At 42.9% G+C, this 18507-nt stretch overlaps 3 protein-coding genes across 3 annotated transcripts in view; all 3 read left to right on the forward strand.

Annotated features, from left to right (window-relative positions):
* Positions 1-599, forward strand: part of MTOR (mechanistic target of rapamycin kinase) — a 70475-nt gene extending 69876 nt beyond the window's left edge. Inside the window, exon 59 of the mRNA XM_026074105.1 lies at positions 511-599. The gene's annotated coding sequence lies outside the window, so the exon portion shown is untranslated. The remainder of the gene's footprint in view (positions 1-510) is intronic.
* The window catches only part of EXOSC10 (exosome component 10), a 16510-nt gene extending 485 nt beyond the window's left edge, over positions 1-16025 (forward strand). The window contains exons 2-26 of the mRNA XM_026074052.1: positions 33-162; positions 511-647; positions 1099-1222; positions 1718-1822; positions 2279-2444; positions 3241-3352; positions 3638-3713; positions 3881-3991; positions 4416-4559; positions 4882-5072; positions 5793-5949; positions 6573-6721; positions 7038-7088; positions 7851-7962; positions 8601-8651; positions 9201-9279; positions 9446-9567; positions 9849-9944; positions 10589-10663; positions 11160-11247; positions 12173-12246; positions 12836-13004; positions 13488-13549; positions 15320-15396; positions 15960-16025. Of these exons, the coding sequence (XP_025929837.1) occupies positions 33-162; positions 511-647; positions 1099-1222; positions 1718-1822; positions 2279-2444; positions 3241-3352; positions 3638-3713; positions 3881-3991; positions 4416-4559; positions 4882-5072; positions 5793-5949; positions 6573-6721; positions 7038-7088; positions 7851-7962; positions 8601-8651; positions 9201-9279; positions 9446-9567; positions 9849-9944; positions 10589-10663; positions 11160-11247; positions 12173-12246; positions 12836-13004; positions 13488-13549; positions 15320-15396; positions 15960-15990 (2689 nt within the window). The 3' untranslated portion in view covers positions 15991-16025. The remainder of the gene's footprint in view (positions 1-32; positions 163-510; positions 648-1098; positions 1223-1717; positions 1823-2278; positions 2445-3240; positions 3353-3637; positions 3714-3880; positions 3992-4415; positions 4560-4881; positions 5073-5792; positions 5950-6572; positions 6722-7037; positions 7089-7850; positions 7963-8600; positions 8652-9200; positions 9280-9445; positions 9568-9848; positions 9945-10588; positions 10664-11159; positions 11248-12172; positions 12247-12835; positions 13005-13487; positions 13550-15319; positions 15397-15959) is intronic.
* A 2315-nt stretch (positions 16026-18340) lies between these two features.
* SRM (spermidine synthase) overlaps positions 18341-18507 on the forward strand; it is a 13639-nt gene continuing 13472 nt past the window's right edge. Inside the window, exon 1 of the mRNA XM_026074109.1 lies at positions 18341-18448. The gene's annotated coding sequence lies outside the window, so the exon portion shown is untranslated. The remainder of the gene's footprint in view (positions 18449-18507) is intronic.

Here is an 18507-nt window from a genome sequence, read left to right on the forward strand (position 1 = left end):
CTCCCGGCGTGCCCTGCGCGCGGCACGGCGAGGGAGCGGCGGCGGCGGCGGCCATCCCGGCAGGCCGGGGGCGCCGCGGGGCCTGCTGGGAGTTGTAGTTCTTGTGGGTCTCCTGCTTCGGGCACGGCCCCCGGCCCCAGGAAACCCCCTCCACAGTTTTCAGTAGGTCACGTAGACTAAACGAATATAAACCGACTTCTTTCAAAAAGCCTGATGATGTTATATGTTAGACTTATATGTTTATATGTTTTGTTTAACTTATATACTATATATAATACTCTATAGTCTATATATACTCTCTGTATATGTAATAACATATATATAACGTGTATTTACAATTTATATGATATTTTTTATCTAATTTACATGTGTTTAAATGTATATAGAGTTATATGTATGTTATATGTTAGAATTAACTATGCAGTTCAGACAGTGTTCTATTAAACACTCTCCTGGGTAAAGGAAGAAGCAGTCTGGAAAAACACTAATGATATGCTGTCTCTTGCCCAGTACGCGCTTGGCACAGTGGTGGCTGCGACTAAGGCGTCTAATGGGCTTCCTCAGCCTGGCGACGAGTATGACTTCTACCGGAGCTTCCCTGGATTTCGGGCGTACTGCGAAACGCAAGGAGACAGGCTCCTTCACTGGTAAGGGCGCACTGGCATCTCTGTGCTGTTGCTAATAGCTTCCAGTCCAAAACAGGGACTAGCTCTCTTTGCTGGAAACTCCAGAGTAACTATAGATAAGCAGATATTTTGTTCCATGTACCTAACTTTTAGCCATTTTTCTAGCAATTTACAGTAACAAGTTTTAAAAGGATACTTCATAATCACTTGGATAAAAAACTGTGGAGCAGGGGCCAATATAAAATTTATTGGCCATCTGTTGAGAAAGTCATGAGATTTCTAAGAAATTAATAGTGCAGTTAGCATTATACAGGTGCTTATTATGTTCGTTGCTCACACAGTGTTACCTGTAGGTATTGCATTTGGTTTATTTTCAAAATTCCGAAATGTAGAAAGCTGAAGATAGTTGGATGGTTTAGTGTTCACTGTGCCTGCCTTTAGATCGCTAATCACTGTGCTCTCCTCTTGGAAGCATGAGCAAGGTGATGCAATACCATGGCTGCCGCAGCCACATCAAAGATCGCAAAAAAGTGACAGAGCTGGAAGATAAATTTGATATGCTGGTTGACTCGAATGATGTCATTCTTGAAAGAGTGGTAAGTAAATTATTCCTGCATGCTGTTCTTATAAACTATTCAGCTGCCACAATTTTTGTTCATTACAAGAATTTCGGTGACAGTACATTACAGTTATGTTTAATGTTTTTTCAGTGTTCCCTTTATATTTAAAAATGTTTTCATGTGCTAGACCAGTGTATCATTTTGTGTTCACAGCAGCTGAGCAGATGGGTACGGCCCAAAGGGGAGGAAGGTAATTTATGACCTGCGAGGAAACTAAATGCAGTTTGGAACAAAAATCTTATAACCTAATAACAGCTCTCTAAAGTTATAGAGCTGCTTCTCTGAAGAAGCTCTTCCTAACCCCTAATGTTCATATACTGTCCTCACGTTTGGCTGTTTCGCATTGCACAGATTTGAGAGGAAATGGCCATGGAGGCATCTGTGTGTTTTTCTTTATTCAGTCTGACTCGAACGACTGAGTACAGATTTAACAGATGTTTGTTTTTCACCAATTCCTTTTCTGGAATTTAGGGTATTTTATTGGATGAAGCAGCAGGAGTGAACAAAAACCAGCAGCCTGTCCTCCCCGCTGGGTTGCAGCTCCCACAGACAATCATTTCCAGCTGGAACCGCAAGGTGAGGCCTCTGTGCTCAGTTTGCTGTGTTATCTTGAACATTTTTCCCAGCATTGACACTACAGTGTTTCCAGTGGAGTTTTGTACTGAAGTGTTCCCTCTGATTTTGTAGCTATGCGAATTCCCTCTTTTTTTCCTCTTTATTCAAACGTAACCCTCTTTTTTTTTTTCTCTTTATTCAAACTTAATTCTGGATTCAGTGTGCCTTCATGCACACGTTTCATTTCAGTTTCATGCACACAACAGCCATCCTCTTACTCTTTCATATGAATTGACGATCTTGGTTTAGAGAACTGTTCTCAAGTACCAGATTTTTGCTGCAAAAGAATGGCTCGCTTTTAAGTTTGGGGTATAATTTTATTCCTCTGAACATTGGGTCAGTCTGAGTAAAAGAGACTCTGAACAGCCATGAAGTGATGTGAGTTTTACTTGTGTGTTTTGTTTTGTTTTTTAACAGGGGGGAGAATCCCACAAGAGAACAAAGTCTGAAACCTTCCGATTGCTTCATGCCAAGAATATCTCTCGACCACAGCTTAAGTTTCGGGAAAAGATCGACAATTCCAACACACCCTTTGTACCTAAACTTTTTATTAAGCCAAATGCTCTGAAACCTTTGCCTGAAGGTAAGAGATTTAATTTTTGCTGGGTAAATTACTGAGAATATTTAGTATAAATCTGTTCTCACAATTCAGAAGAGAAATCACTGGATGTAAGAACAAATAGCAGAAGAAGACATTGACCATTTAGGTGTAGTAAGTTGTGTGACTCTATTAGTTTAAGTACATGTGGTGTAAGGGTCAGTCAGCCTACAGTATCTTCTCGATGATGTACAGAAAATAATCTGTTCCAAACAGATATTCTGCTACTCTTCTCTGCCACCATCAGACATCCCTGACGAGAGTCCCTCTGACAGCAGAAGTAGTGCTGACTAGTCTATAAGTCTGGCTAGCTTTAAAGATGGGCTGTAATCTTTCTAATGAGCGCGTGTGCATGGGGGCAGGCATATGGTTGGACCTAGCTTGGCTTTGGCTACTTTATCAAAGCTGCCAGCGAAACGTCCCTGTCTTGGCAACTTGTCATTCTGCCGCTGATGATTCATTTTTAGTCCACACTGATGCAGTGGTAGATACCTGAGAAAGATAGAAAGATTCTTCTGAAACCAGAGCAATTTCCTTCCAAGCTCTTGTGCAGAATCACCTTGCATCTTGATTAACAACATACTGAGAATACTTAGAACCAAGCTGTCACATGAGACAGAAATCTTGCTGACAGCAAAAGGTCTGCAGGTCTGAATTGTTAAGATTTTTTGATACTTAATGATTGTAATAGGATCCTGTGGTGGGTGGAGGGGAGAGAATAGCGGGCTGAGAACTTGTTGTGTGTGGGACCCAGTCCAGTTGTTCCATATTGGTCATTCAGCCCTTACAAAAAGCGGACGGGAACGAAAGGAGCGCCCTGAAGACTTGGATGTACCAGCTGCTTTGGCAGACTTCATCCACCAGCAGAGGACACAGCAAACTGAACAGGACATGTAAGAAATTAAACTGACAGCAAGGTGCTTGGAGTGCCATTGGTGAACATGCACTTGTATGGTCCCTTTGTGCCCATGGTGTTCATGCGTAGCAGCTCTGCATGTGTTTGTGTCTGCACACTGTGTTATGTGTGACTTGCTTTAGGCATCTGTAGTTATTTTAAACCTACGCTTAACGAGAGACAGAATTTCTAGTCAGTATGGAAACTGCCATATCTCTCAAAGGCTCTGGCTTCATGAAGTTAACTGAAATTTAGCGTGTGCCTGTTTTCCTAATTTCTGCAGGTTTGCTCACCCTTACCAGTATGAACTGGAGCATTTTTCTCCACCAGATGGAGTTCTCAAGAAACCAGAACTCCAGGTTGGTGTCCACATTAATTTAATAGCAGATGCAGTAAGTTTACAGCAGGACCTGCCTGACAGATTTCAGAGTTGGGGTGTGTGTTGGGGGGGTGGGGGATTGACAAAGGGCACGAGTTTGGGGAAGGCGGTACTGATAATAATAATAATAATAATTTGCTTTGCTAGATGTACAGGCCTATCAAGGAAACACCCTGCCATTTTATCAGCACACTGGATGAGCTGGTAGAGCTAAATGAAAAGCTTATGAACTGTAAAGAATTTGCCCTGGACTTAGAGGTAATCAATTTACCTTCTCTGTTTACAAGTTACATGTGTATTGTTAGCACCTAGGAGGCTATTATATTTTTGTAGTCTTTTCTCATTCTCCATCTTTTTATAACATACTTTATTACATGGATTTAAATCATGACCCTGACCTGCCAAATGTTACCTAGAAGGTTGAATCAAACTGTGGGCAGTATTATAAGTTTTCCTATCATATGAATTACTACACACTTCACACTAAATTTGTTCTTCTTTTTAATTCCTCCCCTGATGCTTTCTGTCATATTAGTGACTGCCCAAGAAAACTTGCTCATCTGATTATCTTGCTTCAAGAAGCTTTCTATTACTTTTTCTTCCTTCATTTGGGGTGTTCTTTGTTTTATAAAATTACTTCTGTAATGCATCCTGGATAACATCTCTCTTCCGTCTTTTTCAGCACCATTCCTACAGGAGCTTCCTGGGCTTGACATGTCTCATGCAGATTTCCACCCGAACAGAAGACTTCATTATTGATACACTGGAGCTACGCAGTGACATGAACATTCTCAATGAGACCTTCACAGACCCTGCAATTGTAAAGGTCAGCTGACAAATTAACCATAATTCCAATTTTTTTTAGCGTAAGCTTTATTGTAGTCTAAAGCATACTCGTATGCTCCGTTTTGGTCTCTTGGCCCTGTTTTCGTTACAATTCGTTCATGTGCCTGTTTCATTAATGTGTGTGGGGAGATACTTCCCAAGTGCAATCATTTAGTAGTTCTATATATAACAGTGAGGAATAGAGAGGAAAGAAATGTTTCTAGAAACATGAATATGAAGCTGTAGCGCTGCAGGCCTGGAGTTAGAAACATTCTTCACGTCATTGGTGTTCTCTGATGCGTTTGATTATGTTGCTTTGCAAGGTCCTTCACGGTGCTGATTCAGATGTGGAATGGCTGCAAAAAGACTTTGGTCTGTACTTGGTGAACATGTTTGATACTCACCAAGCTGCTCGTCTCCTCAACCTTGGCAAGCACTCTTTGGACTATTTGCTAAAGCTGTATTGCAATGTGGATGCTGACAAGCAGTACCAGCTGGCTGACTGGCGGATACGGTAAAAACTGACTCCTTAAATGGCCTGGAGCCAAGTGGTAGCATTTAGCCTTGTTTGTATTGTTAGAGCAAGAGTATCTTTCTGGTTGCAAGCCCCATAGTTACAGGTTAGTCTCAAAGTGAATGAGCACAGCATTTACTTGTCTCTGCTTTTATTATTATTACACTTCCCCACGTTTCTTTAGGAACTGACTTTTCTTGGGAAGAGCAGGGAGGGTAAATCAGTGCAAAGCTTCTAGCAGCTCACTTAACCAGCAAGAACAGTATTTAATCACTGTAGTATTATGGAGAAAGTCAGTATTTGGCTATGGTAGGGTCCCCACAAAAACATTCAGTTGCCTACACTAGATAGAGTAGTATGCTGATAGAAGAATGAGCTTGGATTTGGTTTGGACACTGCAGCCCACAGAAATGTCAGATGTAGTTTACGTAAGCTCTGCAGAGGGAGAAGAGTTGTGACAATAGCTTTGGAGGCACTTCCACCGTCTGATTACTAGCTACACAGCAATCCTGTTGTCTCACATGCGAACAAAATGTCACCTGAATGGAGGGTATCACTGCTGTTGCCAAACAAAATCCTTCTGGAAGGAAACAGAAGAATTTCTAGGTTAGTTCTTAGTGGGGTTTAGATGCTGTTTGCTCTAATGTGCCCTGCAAAAGGAAAATGCTGGTTTGGCAAGGCAACTGAAACGTATCGGTGTAATTGTGGCTCTTGTTCTAGCCCTTTGCCGGAAGAAATGATTCAGTATGCCCGCGATGACACTCACTACTTGCTCTACATCTACGATAAAGTGAGAGAGGCGCTGTGGGAGAGAGGGAACGAACAGCCCACTCAACTGCAGATCGTGTGGCAACGCAGCAGGGACATCTGCCTGAAGGTAAAGCTTCATCTGCTTGGATTATCTGGATCAGAATGTGGGCTCGCTAGGACAGGAAGTCCTTTGACTGTTTCGTGTCTGTTGTGTAAATACACTTTTTCTATTTGTGTGTCTGAAAACAGTTTTACAAACTCATTTGTGTGCAGTCACTTCTTTCACTAACTGAAATCCTTGGGTTCAGATGCCCTCTTGCTGTTTTTTGAATGCTGGTGCTCCTTGGCCTGTTGATGCTTTCAGGTGTGCATTTCCATAGATGGATGTTACATTTCCAGTTCTGCTGGACATTCAAAGCCTCACTGGAGTTGCATCATGAGACAAATATATTGTGCCCTGTGAAAAATAATGTGGGTGCTGTCTAATGCAGTAAAGCTGGAGGATACTGTACATCTCAGGCTGCTCCTGAAATTGCTTGTGGGTTTTTTTTCCTCTCCAAATGGACAAGATGCATATTTTTCAGGGGAAGGTCCTACCAACAGTTTAGGGTAAAACTCCAAGCCATGTTACCCTAGAGTTTATTCATTGCCCTTATGTCCGTGTGAGATGCTGTCTGGTTCAATGAAGCAAGGCAACCCAGAAAGCACAACACTGATACTGATCACCAGCCTTTCTTTTTTTCTGCCCAGAAATACATCAAGCCCCTCTTTTCAGATGAGTCCTATCTTGAGCTCTACAGAAGGCAGAAAAAACACCTCAACACACAGCAGCTAGCAGCATTTAGGTTGCTGTTTGCGTGGAGGGACAAGATGGCACGTCAAGAGGATGAGAGTACAGGGTAGGCAAGCATTTGTTACCGACACTGGCTTAATACTTAAAGGAGCCTGCTGGACTGTGTTTCTGCCCTGAGGAGGAACCACTCTGTACCCTGTAATAATTACTGTTCTACCTCAGGCTGCTTTTTGCGGTTCAGAGAAGAAATCCTGTATGTTAGCAGCAAATTCTTACAGATTTCTAGGTCAGCCCTGCTTAATTTCTTCTTAACTGATTTCATCACTTCAGAACTTGTAACTGGGGCAAAGTAATATGCTTTAAAGGTATTTTTAAAAGTTTTTAACATGCTGTTACATTCACACCGCCTCTTTGTGTTGTAGATACGTGCTACCAAATCACATGCTACTGAAGATAGCAGAGGAGTTGCCCAAGTAAGTTTGTTCACCCTTGAGTAGTCTCATATGATTTTAATATGCAACAAAGAGTTTCCTAGTATATAATCACTTCTGCATTTGGCCAATTCCTTACAGCTGTCAGTAGAGCTTTTCCCTAGAGTTCTTCAGTTTGCAACAGAAATAAATTGCAATACTCCTTCAGAAGCCTCCCAACTTCTTCTGGGATGCATATCTCTGTGATTTTATTCCACTGATAAAAAACATTCCTATCCATTGCCCTGTGTCACACATACCCCCTGAGATTCCTACAGTACTACAAAGCCAGAGTGGGCTGATTTCCCCCCAAAACGTTTATTTATTTGTTCAGTTCTTAAAGGGAGTTGAGTAGGAGCAGATTTCTTTCAGCAACCCAATTTGTACATTTTCCCAAACACTTCACACTCACCACCTAACATCTATACCTGAGAACAGTAAAAATGTACCTTTAAATGCAAGTCCACTGCTGGGCTGTGCTTCTGCAGATGAGTAGCAAACAAGAAATGAAATGAAAGCAGGACAGACAGACCACAGAAAAGATGAGTGAGAGGACAGCTGACTTAATGGTTTCTCCTTATCTGCAGAAACCTGGTATAGAGGAATTTTTCATCACAGATAATAAACAGTGACAGATTAATCTGTCTTGCCTTATTTTGTCACAGTCAGGCCTGTGGTTATATCTGGTTGTACATCCTTTGAATGCAAATGCTTAACATACCATCCATAAATATAGCACACTGAATTTTTCTCATCTCTTTTTAGAGAACCCCAGGGCATCATTGCTTGCTGTAATCCAGTCCCACCACTAGTTCGCCAGCAGATTAATGAATTGCATCTTCTCATTCAGCAGGCCCGAGAGATGCCTCTTCTCAAGGTAGGAGTGGCTCTTAGCACATGAGAGACTCATCACTTGCTTTCCGTAAGCCAGGTCCCGGAGCCAAATGGTGACCTGTGACGATGCTGAAGTTTGCAGTGTTCTATAGGGGAACAGAAAGATATGTAGCAACTTTTTCTTGCCTGCTTTTTGATGCCTACTGGCTTACATGCAGTGTAGTTCCCTGGAGAACTAAAGCAGTAAAAGAGCAGACTGTACTTGCCCAGGGTGCAGTTGTCTGTACAGAGGCATGTCCTTACATTGTATATCATGTGTGAGGAACAACTGGACCCTGTGGAATTTGTTGGCCGTATGAGTGGATTCATAAACCTTTTTCAGCTATAGTGAAGCAAAAAAACCCATCCCATTAAGAAATTCATTAGATGAACTGTCATCAGCGTGTTTATATAGTCCTCCTCCTTTGGTGAAACAAAACCATTTCTGAGCATGAACTTGTTTTTACGATGTGAACCGTTTAAATACATCCATATGCAGACAATGCAATGGAAGAGGAAAGAATGTAATTGTATTGCACTGCTAGCTTATGGAAAATGTTGATAAAGAAGGCTACCTGAAAGAACTAGGGCAGGTGCTTCAAAGATTTTCTTTAACTGACTTGTTTTCCTCTCCCATTCTAGTCCGAGATTGGTTTGGCAGTCAAGAGGAGAGCACCTCTCTCCACTTCTGAGGTACTGCATACCTAATGTTTTTTTTACCTAATGTGTTAAGCCTTAAACTCGGAAACAATTGCAGAAAAATCCTAACTTCTGTAAATTGTTTGCTCTCTTCCGTTTTACAGGTCTCTCCCCTTTGGCTTAATGTTCTGTGCTAGAAGCCTGGTAACATTACCAGCTGTAAACTGGTGTTTTACAAGCCACCAAGATAATAGCACTTGAGGCTTCATCAGCAAACACTCTAGCTGCTAGACAGTTTCATGTGTGTTAGTCTGTATTGATCTATAAGAAGGGAAGTTTCAGATGAGTTTCTATGGCTGTCTCATTTATTTTCCCTGTGCTTATGAAGTAAAGCATCTCCATTAGCCAGCAGATGTTTGCACGGATATAGTTTTGATGCCAGATGCAGTCTGCTCTGGCAGTTGAGCTATATAAGAATATTTAGTCTCTGAATTTTATTCTTTCACTTAAATTTTCATTAATGCATTCCTGCAGTATGTAAAAATACCTACACATTCATGGGATAGTGTACTAATGGCATTTGTAATTTGGTTTTCTCTGCAGAGGCTGGAGAACACCTTTTTTGGACCTCATGACAGTTCCCGGATTCCTACGGATGATTTTCAAAACAACTCTGCCTTAGGTAATTTGGACTTAACTTCAAAACTGTGGTAGTAATGACATAATGTGGCTTTGACATGTGGAAATAAGCTGTGCTGATGAAACTAACAGTAAAATCTCATTACACAAGAGCAGTACAGTGTACAAATATTTAATAAAAAATTAATCTCATTTTCCTTTTCATGCAGAACCTGCACCAGTTTTGCAACGTGGTTGTCTCTTTTCAGACAGTGAGGGGACAATGCACATTCAAGGTGTTCAGCCAGAGTCAACATGCCTTGTTGCTACTGCCACTGTCAGCATATTCAGTGTAAGCAACATGTCTGTATTAGAAAATATAATCTTATAAAACAGTGTAATAGTGCTTCATAGAAGTAGTAAGGTGGGAACATGCATGGAAGATGTACTGGCTTTCTGTCAAGCATACGGCATAACCAAGAGGACTAGGTTAGGAGGCCAGCAAGTTAATCAACCCTCTCTACAGGGTCACTGCCTTCACTGGGGTTTCAGATAAGGTGAGAAGTAACATGCAAATAATGAGTAGTCAAAACCAAAACAGATTAATGTTTCTTCCCTGTGTTTTTTTTTTAGGAGTGTGATGAGGATGAAGGGAATGAGAAGGCTTTAACCACTGCACAGCAGAAAGCTCAGCGCATAATGGAGTCCTTTGAAAATCCATTTAGAATGGTAAAAGCTCTCAATACCTATTTATAGTGGCACTGGCAAACCACCTAGTGCAGAGGATGCTCTGAGCTGTTTTTCCAGGCATGTCCGAATGATCTTGATATAGCATCAGCTACTGCTCTCTTACTGGAGTCAAGAGATTATCCTCCTTGTAAAGCACATGCGTGTGGGCTTGTTTCCAAAATGTCTTGAACAACCTCTTAGATATCTGTGTTTCTATGTAGTAAACGGACTTCTCTTACTGATTTTTTTTTTTTTTTTTTTTTAATCAAGTCTGATTTTTAATTCACATCACATTTTCATCTCTGCTTTATGGCTAAAATTAGTGAGCTCATTTTACTCTTCTAAGAAATCAGAAGAACAGGAGAATATTACAGATTTGGAGTGGAAGACTGTTAGGAAGTAATATCAAAACAACTGCTTTTCTGGTGTTTTTTTTCATTTAACATTTCTGTTGGCCTTAGGCTGGGTAATTTTTTCTTTTTCTAAAAGGTGATCTTCCTGCAGAATATTTTTTAAGTATGGGCTTTTTGATTTGGCACATTTTAAGTAGCGTTTTAGCTGTGAGCTGATAAGCACTAATGTGACGTGCTGTGTTTAAAGCAAAAATTTTTTCTCTCTCTCTCTCTCTCCCTCTCTCTCTCCAGTACTTACCTTCAGAACAGAATCCTGCCTATGTCTCACAATCTGCAAAGTTTGACCCATCATCAAAAATTTATGAAGTAAGACTCATGCTAAGTTTCCTGCCAAGTACTATGAAAGAAACAAACAAGTAGATTGTTTTCCTTTGGGATCCTCTGGAACATAAGGGATTTTTTTTTTTCCCCCCCATGGATTCTTATTTCTCCTTGGAAAAAAAAGATAAATTTTGAGAAACCTGACATGTTTCTGAATCTGTAGTTCATTGTTTTTACAGCATTCATGTCCTCCTAAGATCCAGGGAGAGGAGACATTCCATTGTATATTCTCTGTATGTCAAAGCTACAAACTACAACTGAAGTCTGTATCTGCCTTGGTTCTTACTGGGCTTGTTGTGGCTCAGAATTTTTAAAGCACGTGGTTTTGTTTTACCTGGTGCAGCAGATCTTAATCTCTTTTACAATCCAATTTGATCTTTTGTACTCTTAATGAAGGCTAGCATGTGGTAGCGAGTTTATAAATTCTCTTTTGTCACAAAACTTCAAAGAAAGTGATCCCAGGTAATTTTTTTCATTGCAGATCAGCAATCGATGGAAGTTGATGAGTCAGGCACAAGTACAGAAGGAGTCCAAGGATGAGACCAAAAAGAAAGCAGCCCAGCAGTCAGGTAGAGCCAATCTTCCCCTCCTCACTGCATTTAGTTTTGTTTTGAGTTGTGGCCTTTTTAAAGCCCTTGAGCCTTCTCTCCTTTCAACATACACACGCTTGCAGTATCTTCATGGTAGTCTCTTTATCTAAGACTCACACTAAGCAAAATCCTTTTTGGAGGCAGTTGAATTCTTTTCTAGCTCATTTCTGTGACTAGCATTTGAATGATAGGTGCAAAGTATTTATCTTTCATGTCAGAACTTCTATGGCAGCCTTAGGTGCCCCTCTGCTGAAAGGAAGAGAGCAGGACTGCAGCTGTAAGTGTGTGCGACAGTCCTTGCAGCTCAGAGTGCTAATATTGGCCTTACTGCAGCGCACAGTTGTGTTCTGACCAGATGGTCCCCCTGGGGCTGGCAGACCAGCACGGTCCTTTTTATATTTCCAGCTGACTGACATCTACTGCTGTTGAAGCTAAGGGATTAATAAAGGAGCAGAACCAGCTACCCTGTAGGCTGATGCTGCGTATTCTGACACACACCTCTGCCAGTGCGGCTCAGTGCCTTGTTCAACAGTCGCATGTTGCTTGTAAGACCAGTCAGCTTAATTTCAAGTATTCCAGACTGTCTCTTTCCAACTCCCTCACCAAGGTAGAAATGATTAATGAACTCTGAGGGCTAGAGCTCAAGTGTTGGGATGTTTCATATAAATCTGCAAGGCCCCAAGAAATTATTGTGTTGGTTAGCTTGCTTTTCTCAATCCAGATAGGTTGTTTCCCAGTCGTAAGATCACCCTAGATGATGAATTTCTTGATGGATGAGATTCTGTTTGACAGAGATTGTGCTGTGTTCAGTCTGAGACTTGCTACAACCTCATTTGCCTACTTTTTTTAAGCTTGTGACTACTGAGCTCTGGCTTTTTACAGTAATGCTTGCTTGTTTCCCTAGCTGCTCGTGACCAGGCACAGAAGGTGTATAAAGAGGCAACAGAAAACATTGTGTCTGTTCGTCAGCAAGCTGCGGTATGTCATTGAATTCCCTGCTTCCTGCCAGCCTTTGCCTCTTTTGACCTCTTTAACACAGTTCACAATGAAACCCTGAGCCCCAGTAGCACTGACATACTGCCCAAGAGGAAGGCAGCTGATTTCAGGTGACCTGAATGACGGATCTGTTCATAGGAATCTTTCAGTGGTTCTGGCCCTACAAGCCCCTAGTGATTGTAATGTTCAAATCTGCTGTGCAAATCTTCACATCCCTCCATATCTTTGGAAGGGAATGTTTTCCCCTGCTCTGTTTCCTTCTTCCTCGCTTTCCTAGGTTCCCCCCAAATCTGCCTGTGGGTCTACAGCAGATCTCAACCTCTAGTATCTTGTGAAATGTCAGCTTTGCTTTTTTTTATCTGGAAAGTCACTGCTATGAGAAGAAGGCAATGTAGGCCCAAAGAAAACAGATCTTTTTCTCTGCTCTAGTGTTGCTACAGGCAATAGCTGTCACCAGGGCCCAGGTTAGCCAGGCAATTCATTTGCATGCTGGTGTTCGTGCCTGCACAGAGATGTTTCGTTCCCCTCTCCTGAACTTGTCCTATTTCCATTCTGCGGGTTGCTTTCACAGCAGGAACAAGCTAATAAGAAGAGGGAGAGAATCATAAGTGAAACAGGAACAGAGTTGCCAAAACAAGAGAAGAAACGGCCAAAAGCCTCCCAGCAGCCAGAGGAGCTGGAAGCACCAAAGCAGTTCACCCCTTTTGATTACAGCAAGTCCAACTTCAAAGTGTTTGCAGGTAAGATCTGGATCTCCTGCTAGAGTGCTGCAGGCTGTGGAAAATACTGCTGGGCTGCCCTGAGAAGGCTGTGCGTGAATGTAGATGCCAGTGCAGTACAAACTGTTATAATGCATTTACCCTACTGGGGGAGAGATGAAAAGAATTAACCTGGTGAATGGGCAGTTTATCTTCTCTTTTCTGAGTTAGAAACAAAATCCTGAAAGAGCCTGGAGGGGGTTACTTTGTAGATATATTGTCTGGCTCTTCGCTCTGCAGAAGAGAGTCATTTATTTACCTGGACACAAGGAGTTAGGAAGCAAAGGAGATTTGACTCCTGTGTAATAAGCATATATTCAAAAGGTTTTTCTGCCCTTCAGAGGCTGTTCTTGTTTTCAGCATGGGAGACTACAGTGAAACCTCCCTGATCATCAGAGGAGCGCCACTGAACGTACTGTTCTTTCTGGGGATTTTCACTGACAGCTTCTCTCTTCTCGCCCTTAGGAAGCAGCAAATCAAAGCAGTCGCCCCAATTTGACCCTGCCAAGCAGGCCTACACAGGCAAGGTAAGGATGCATCATGAAACAAGAAACAGAAGTGTAGATGATAGCATGCACCCAGCTGGGGACTCGCTGGGGAAGACAGAGGACTTTCTGGATCTGGAGAGTGTTCCCTACCAGCCATTTGGTACTGAGGTGCAACTTCCAATCACAAGCTTGTACCTTGCATTACAGCCTCTTCCCATTTGGGACGAGCTTTCTCGGGTGCCCATGGACTCTGCATTTCCCACCTGTTTACTCATAGTTTGCACCTATACCCCCATACATAATGGGCGCATCACTTATACCACAACACAACAGCCCAGATTCCCCAAACCAAACTCAAAGCTCCTTTTGGAGTCTCAAAATCACTCAGCTACTCCAAGCCACAGCAGGTCCAGATGTTTCCCACATTCACCACCAATTACTGTCACGATCAAAACTGTCTTGACGTGGGGAATTTTTACTTAATTTATTGCTAATTAACACAAACTTCTAATCACTGATTTGGTATTGAGAAAAAAAGAAAATATAAACAGTCAATCAAACATGTAGGGAAACACCTTTCCACCCTCTTCCCCAGGCTCAACTTAAGCCAATAACCTATCTTCCCGCTTCCTAGTCTTGTCCCTTGTTTTTGCCACAGGTTACATACAGTCCATCCCAGTTCCTTCAGTGAGGTGATGGGTGGTCAGGAGGTTCGGCTGGTTTCTGCCTGCCACTCCTCTCTGCTTCCTGCTGCTCATCCGGCTTGGGCTACCCAGGGGCCACAATCCCTCAGGGTTATCCCTGTCCGGCATGGGTTGCCAATGAGCCGCAGTGTGTCAGAAGCACACCCCTTGGGCACTGAGCGCCTCCCTCCTCAAGTGCATCTCCAATTGAACTGTCCTCGGACGTCTCCCGCCCCGCACGTCTTCTCCAGCATCTCCCCACGTGTCTTAGCTGTCTCCTCATGTGTCTCCTCTCCTCACGGCTACCACTCTTTCTTAACTCTGTCTGAGCCAGGGCACCACACGCTCCTCTGCCAGGCTGATGTTTCTGGCATGCAGTGGGATGTTGCACCTCCTTCAGAGCTGGCTGGAAGTGGCTTTCACCGGCGCAGGGCAGTCTGCAGCTTCCCCCCACCACAGGTCATCCTAACCCCACCATGTACACCCTGCACAGCACTCAGGCGTGAGCTATTTGGGCGCTCCTGCGTGGTGCAACTGGGCGTTCAGGCATGAGCTAATGGGTGCTCGTGCATGAACTGATCGGGTGTGCAGGCATAAATTAAGTTCTCGTGCTGGTTTCTTGCATTACCGCCTCTTTCTTGTGCATGCTGCCTTCCTGCTTATTTAACTGAAGGGCAAACGGTACCAGGGAACCTCAGAGATGAACTAAAAGTGGTATTTTAGAAGCTGAACAAATTTATGCCTGATACTGTGGGAAATGCAGCTTCTTGTGCAATTCCTTCACCATGTCAGTGGAAACTTGTTTCAGAAGAGAAGAGCAACCTAACGGTGAATTTGGGAGAGCAGGGTTTTAAACCTGTACTGATCCCTCTGTCTGAATGGGTAAGATTTGTTGTCAGTGGAAAATCATGGCTCATATATTGTAAGTTAGCCCAGTAGGACAAAATTTCTCATTCAGGTGCGTTCAATGCAAGGGCATATGAAGAACATAAAGCTCAAACCTAAAGCTCACTGTGTAAATGAGCAGTGCTCCTTGAAGTAGGAGGGATATGACAGGACACGTATCACATGGAATATTCCGTATTTGGCAGCGACCTCACTGATGTGTTTTTTTTCTTTCATGCAGAAATTTGCTGGAGCTAACAAACTTCAACAGTCGGCTGGAAACCGAAGCATGTCCTACCTGGCGGGGAAAGCTGATAGGTGTGTTGTCAGCCTCCTGGCAACGCCGTGGTGGAGGGTTTTCACTCAGGGCCCCTGGAGCCATGGGCAGAGCACAGCAATTGTCCTTTACTGCGGTGGGAGCTTAAGCGCTCATGTAACGTGAAGAGGTTGTGTAACGCTTCGTAGCTAGACGTCAGCTTACAGGAACAAAAGAAAGAAAAAAAAGCTTATTCAGGATTAATATAATTAAAGACAATTCAGGGCGTAAAGCTTGAAGTCCTGAGATAAAAGTTTGAGTTCATAGATGTGGGAGTCGCTTTCTTTGGCCACAAAGATAGGTAAAGGGGGGGAGAATATGGGCTAGCTTGGGAGGAAGATGGTTTTGGCCAACATGAACATTTGTGTTCTGAATATAATTGTAGCTTCCTGGGCTTAATTCTTGTGAATTATTTAGTCATAAAAGAGCAACATTGCGTTGGTGGGAGGGAGGTTCTGCATTGTGACTCTCTTTTAATAGAATCATTGTGGCCTATCGTAGGTTTTTAATCTCAAGAGTGAATTTAGAGTGAGAGTTAAAGTCTTTCTGCAACTGTCTTTTGCAGGGGCTCCAGGCACCACTGGCCAAAGAGATAGTCCATGTTATGAGACCTGTGGGAGTTGCTGCTGAACAAAACAACAGTCAGAACTATTGTCACCATGGGAAGGCAAATATCAGTCATTGCGCAGTTTTTGTACAGAAATCTTTTTAAACCCATTAAAATGCTTCTTTTCCAGAAGGAAAAACATCTTAATTGGTTTGGCTTTTATGTTCCCAGTGCTTTTCCTAATTGAACTCACAATGTTGCATTTTTTTTTTTTTTCTAATTTTGAAAGTTTACCCTGTGTCCTCAAATCCAGTTAGGTTAAACTTCTTACTGCCTGGAGCTGCATGAAGTTCAGAACCAGCGTGTCAGCGGCGTATGGAGAAACCTCTTGGCATCTCTAAAGCCAGTACAACAATAATTGAGAGATTCTGTAGATGCGACTCAAACCACAGCGCTCCAGAGGAGGAAATACAGCCAAGCTATGTCTTTTATGCTAGACCTTGTTTACAAATTGAACCACACAGCTCATCTTTTACAAGACAAGGTAATACAGAAAATGAGTTTTCAAGGCAGTATTTGTGTATTTTTAAGGAAAGATTTTATTTTAAGAAAAAAAAAAAAAAGGAGTTCAGGTACTTTTTGAATTGGAGACCAGTAGTTACTGTTTTACCATAATGATACAGAGTGAAAGCAATATGATTAGGTAGAAGGTAAAAATACAGTACAGTGCTGAGCTGGGGAAAGCGCTGCAACCCAATCTCAGTACAGCTGTTACTGACACTTTGTGGTTTTAAATATCCAGCATGAGCGATCCTGAAGTCTTTGTAGACAGAGTACCAGCCCAAAATGTGATTCAAGGATCTCACCACCTACTCTAGATGCTGACAACCGAAGGCTGGTAATGCTCCTGCAGAAGAGGTAGCCAATGTTACCTTTGTACAGCTGGGAGTACCAAAGGTGAGAGCTGCTGTGACTTTGCTGAAGCCATGTTAAATCAGTGGCAGAGCTGTGTCCTGGATTCCCGGTCGCTGTTTGGAACACTCGATGTTGTTTCCTTTCCCAAGGCCTCGTCTTTGCTCTGTGGTTTGTGTTTCTGCCTAAAGCTTTTCCATTTCGTGCTCRTCTGTTTTGACGATGAGAGAATTGACTTTTCTGACTGCCAGCCCAGGTGCAAGGGCTAAGTGGGTAGTGGCAAAAACTTCCTTCTGCCTTCCCAACCTGAGGACTTTGCTTTACAAAGACTGTGAGATTTTTCAATCTTTTCCCATATTTCAAGGGAGTAGGCAGTGGAAGGAGCAGAGAAGGGTTTTTTCCTCCTTAGGTATCTTAGTATGGACACAGCCAATCAAGCAGCATCTTAATGGCAGAACTTCTGCTTGTGAAGCCTGTCTGCATGGCTGAATATTGGAGAATGTGTTTGAAAAGAGGCAGTTAAATAGCAATTTTCTTTAGAAGTATTTGCTGGGGTTGCCAATTCCCCTTCTTTTCAGCTTTAACACCTCTGCTATTTCTGTAGTTTCTTTAACTCCTCTACTTACAAGTCAATGCAACATTTTCAGGGATGGTCTTAATTTCAGTCTCTTTAATTGATCTTTTTATGAGTTGAGGCTTGCTACCATCGGTTTTAAAAATGTCCTTAAAGAAGGTCAGTAGCAAATCCATGCTTGTTTTATTCACCTGATTACAGCTATGATTCAGATGAAGTTATAATGCTAGAATCCCATAATGTAAGATGATTTTTCTATCACATGGGAGTTGTCCAAGAAGACCTTTGCCTAATAATCTGGCTGGAGAATGACTCTTGGTATAACCTTGGTGCGTTTCTTCCAAAGCCTGCTCTTCACAGCATGTGGCATGTGTTTTGTAATGTTTCTGAATGCACGCCAGGTCACAGTAACATTAGAAAGGAATTTGCTTTCATAACATCTAACCCTTAAAAACTCCAAGTGCGACTTTCTTTCGAGTGTGTAGCGCTTTGGGTCTCTCTCCTTTTGGGGTGCCTTCTGCTGTTCCCGTCAGTGCGCTCCATGGCGGCTGCTGCGGTTTTTGGAAGAGTCAAGGTGTGCTGACGCGGTAGTCAAAACTGTTAGTCGTTTGGTACCCCAACATGTTAATTACGGCATAATAACTAGTGCCCGGCTGTTTTTAGAAAAGACCAAGTGACTTCTAGAGAACAGGCAGCATCTAGCAGCTGCGCACCCTTCCCTGTATAGAAGTGTATGTTGGACCGATGCTGTAACCTTTTCCAGCCTTGATTCTTCTTTTTGATGCGGCTTTTAATGCTTTGGAGGGGGGCCGAACAGGAGCTTTGAGCTCCTGCATGGCAGTGGTGCAGTTGCAGTGTTTTCCCTGCAGACTGCTAAATCCTCTGTGTTTAATTAAATGTTTTATTCAGCACCGCAGCGGTTGCGTCCTTGCTCGCGGACGGATGCAGTGTTCCATCCAACGCTGGCGGCACCGGGGAGCACGGCCGCGCTCCTGGGGCGTCCGCAGGCTGTGCCCGGCAGGTAGGGGCTGGCGGGGGCCCCCCAGGACCCCTGCTGGGACACACAAGCCTCCCCCTGGG

The sequence above is a fragment of the Apteryx rowi genome, unplaced genomic scaffold (genome assembly GCF_003343035.1).
Source record: "Apteryx rowi isolate R43461 unplaced genomic scaffold, aptRow1 scaffold_38, whole genome shotgun sequence".
NCBI lineage: Eukaryota > Metazoa > Chordata > Aves > Apterygiformes > Apterygidae > Apteryx > Apteryx rowi.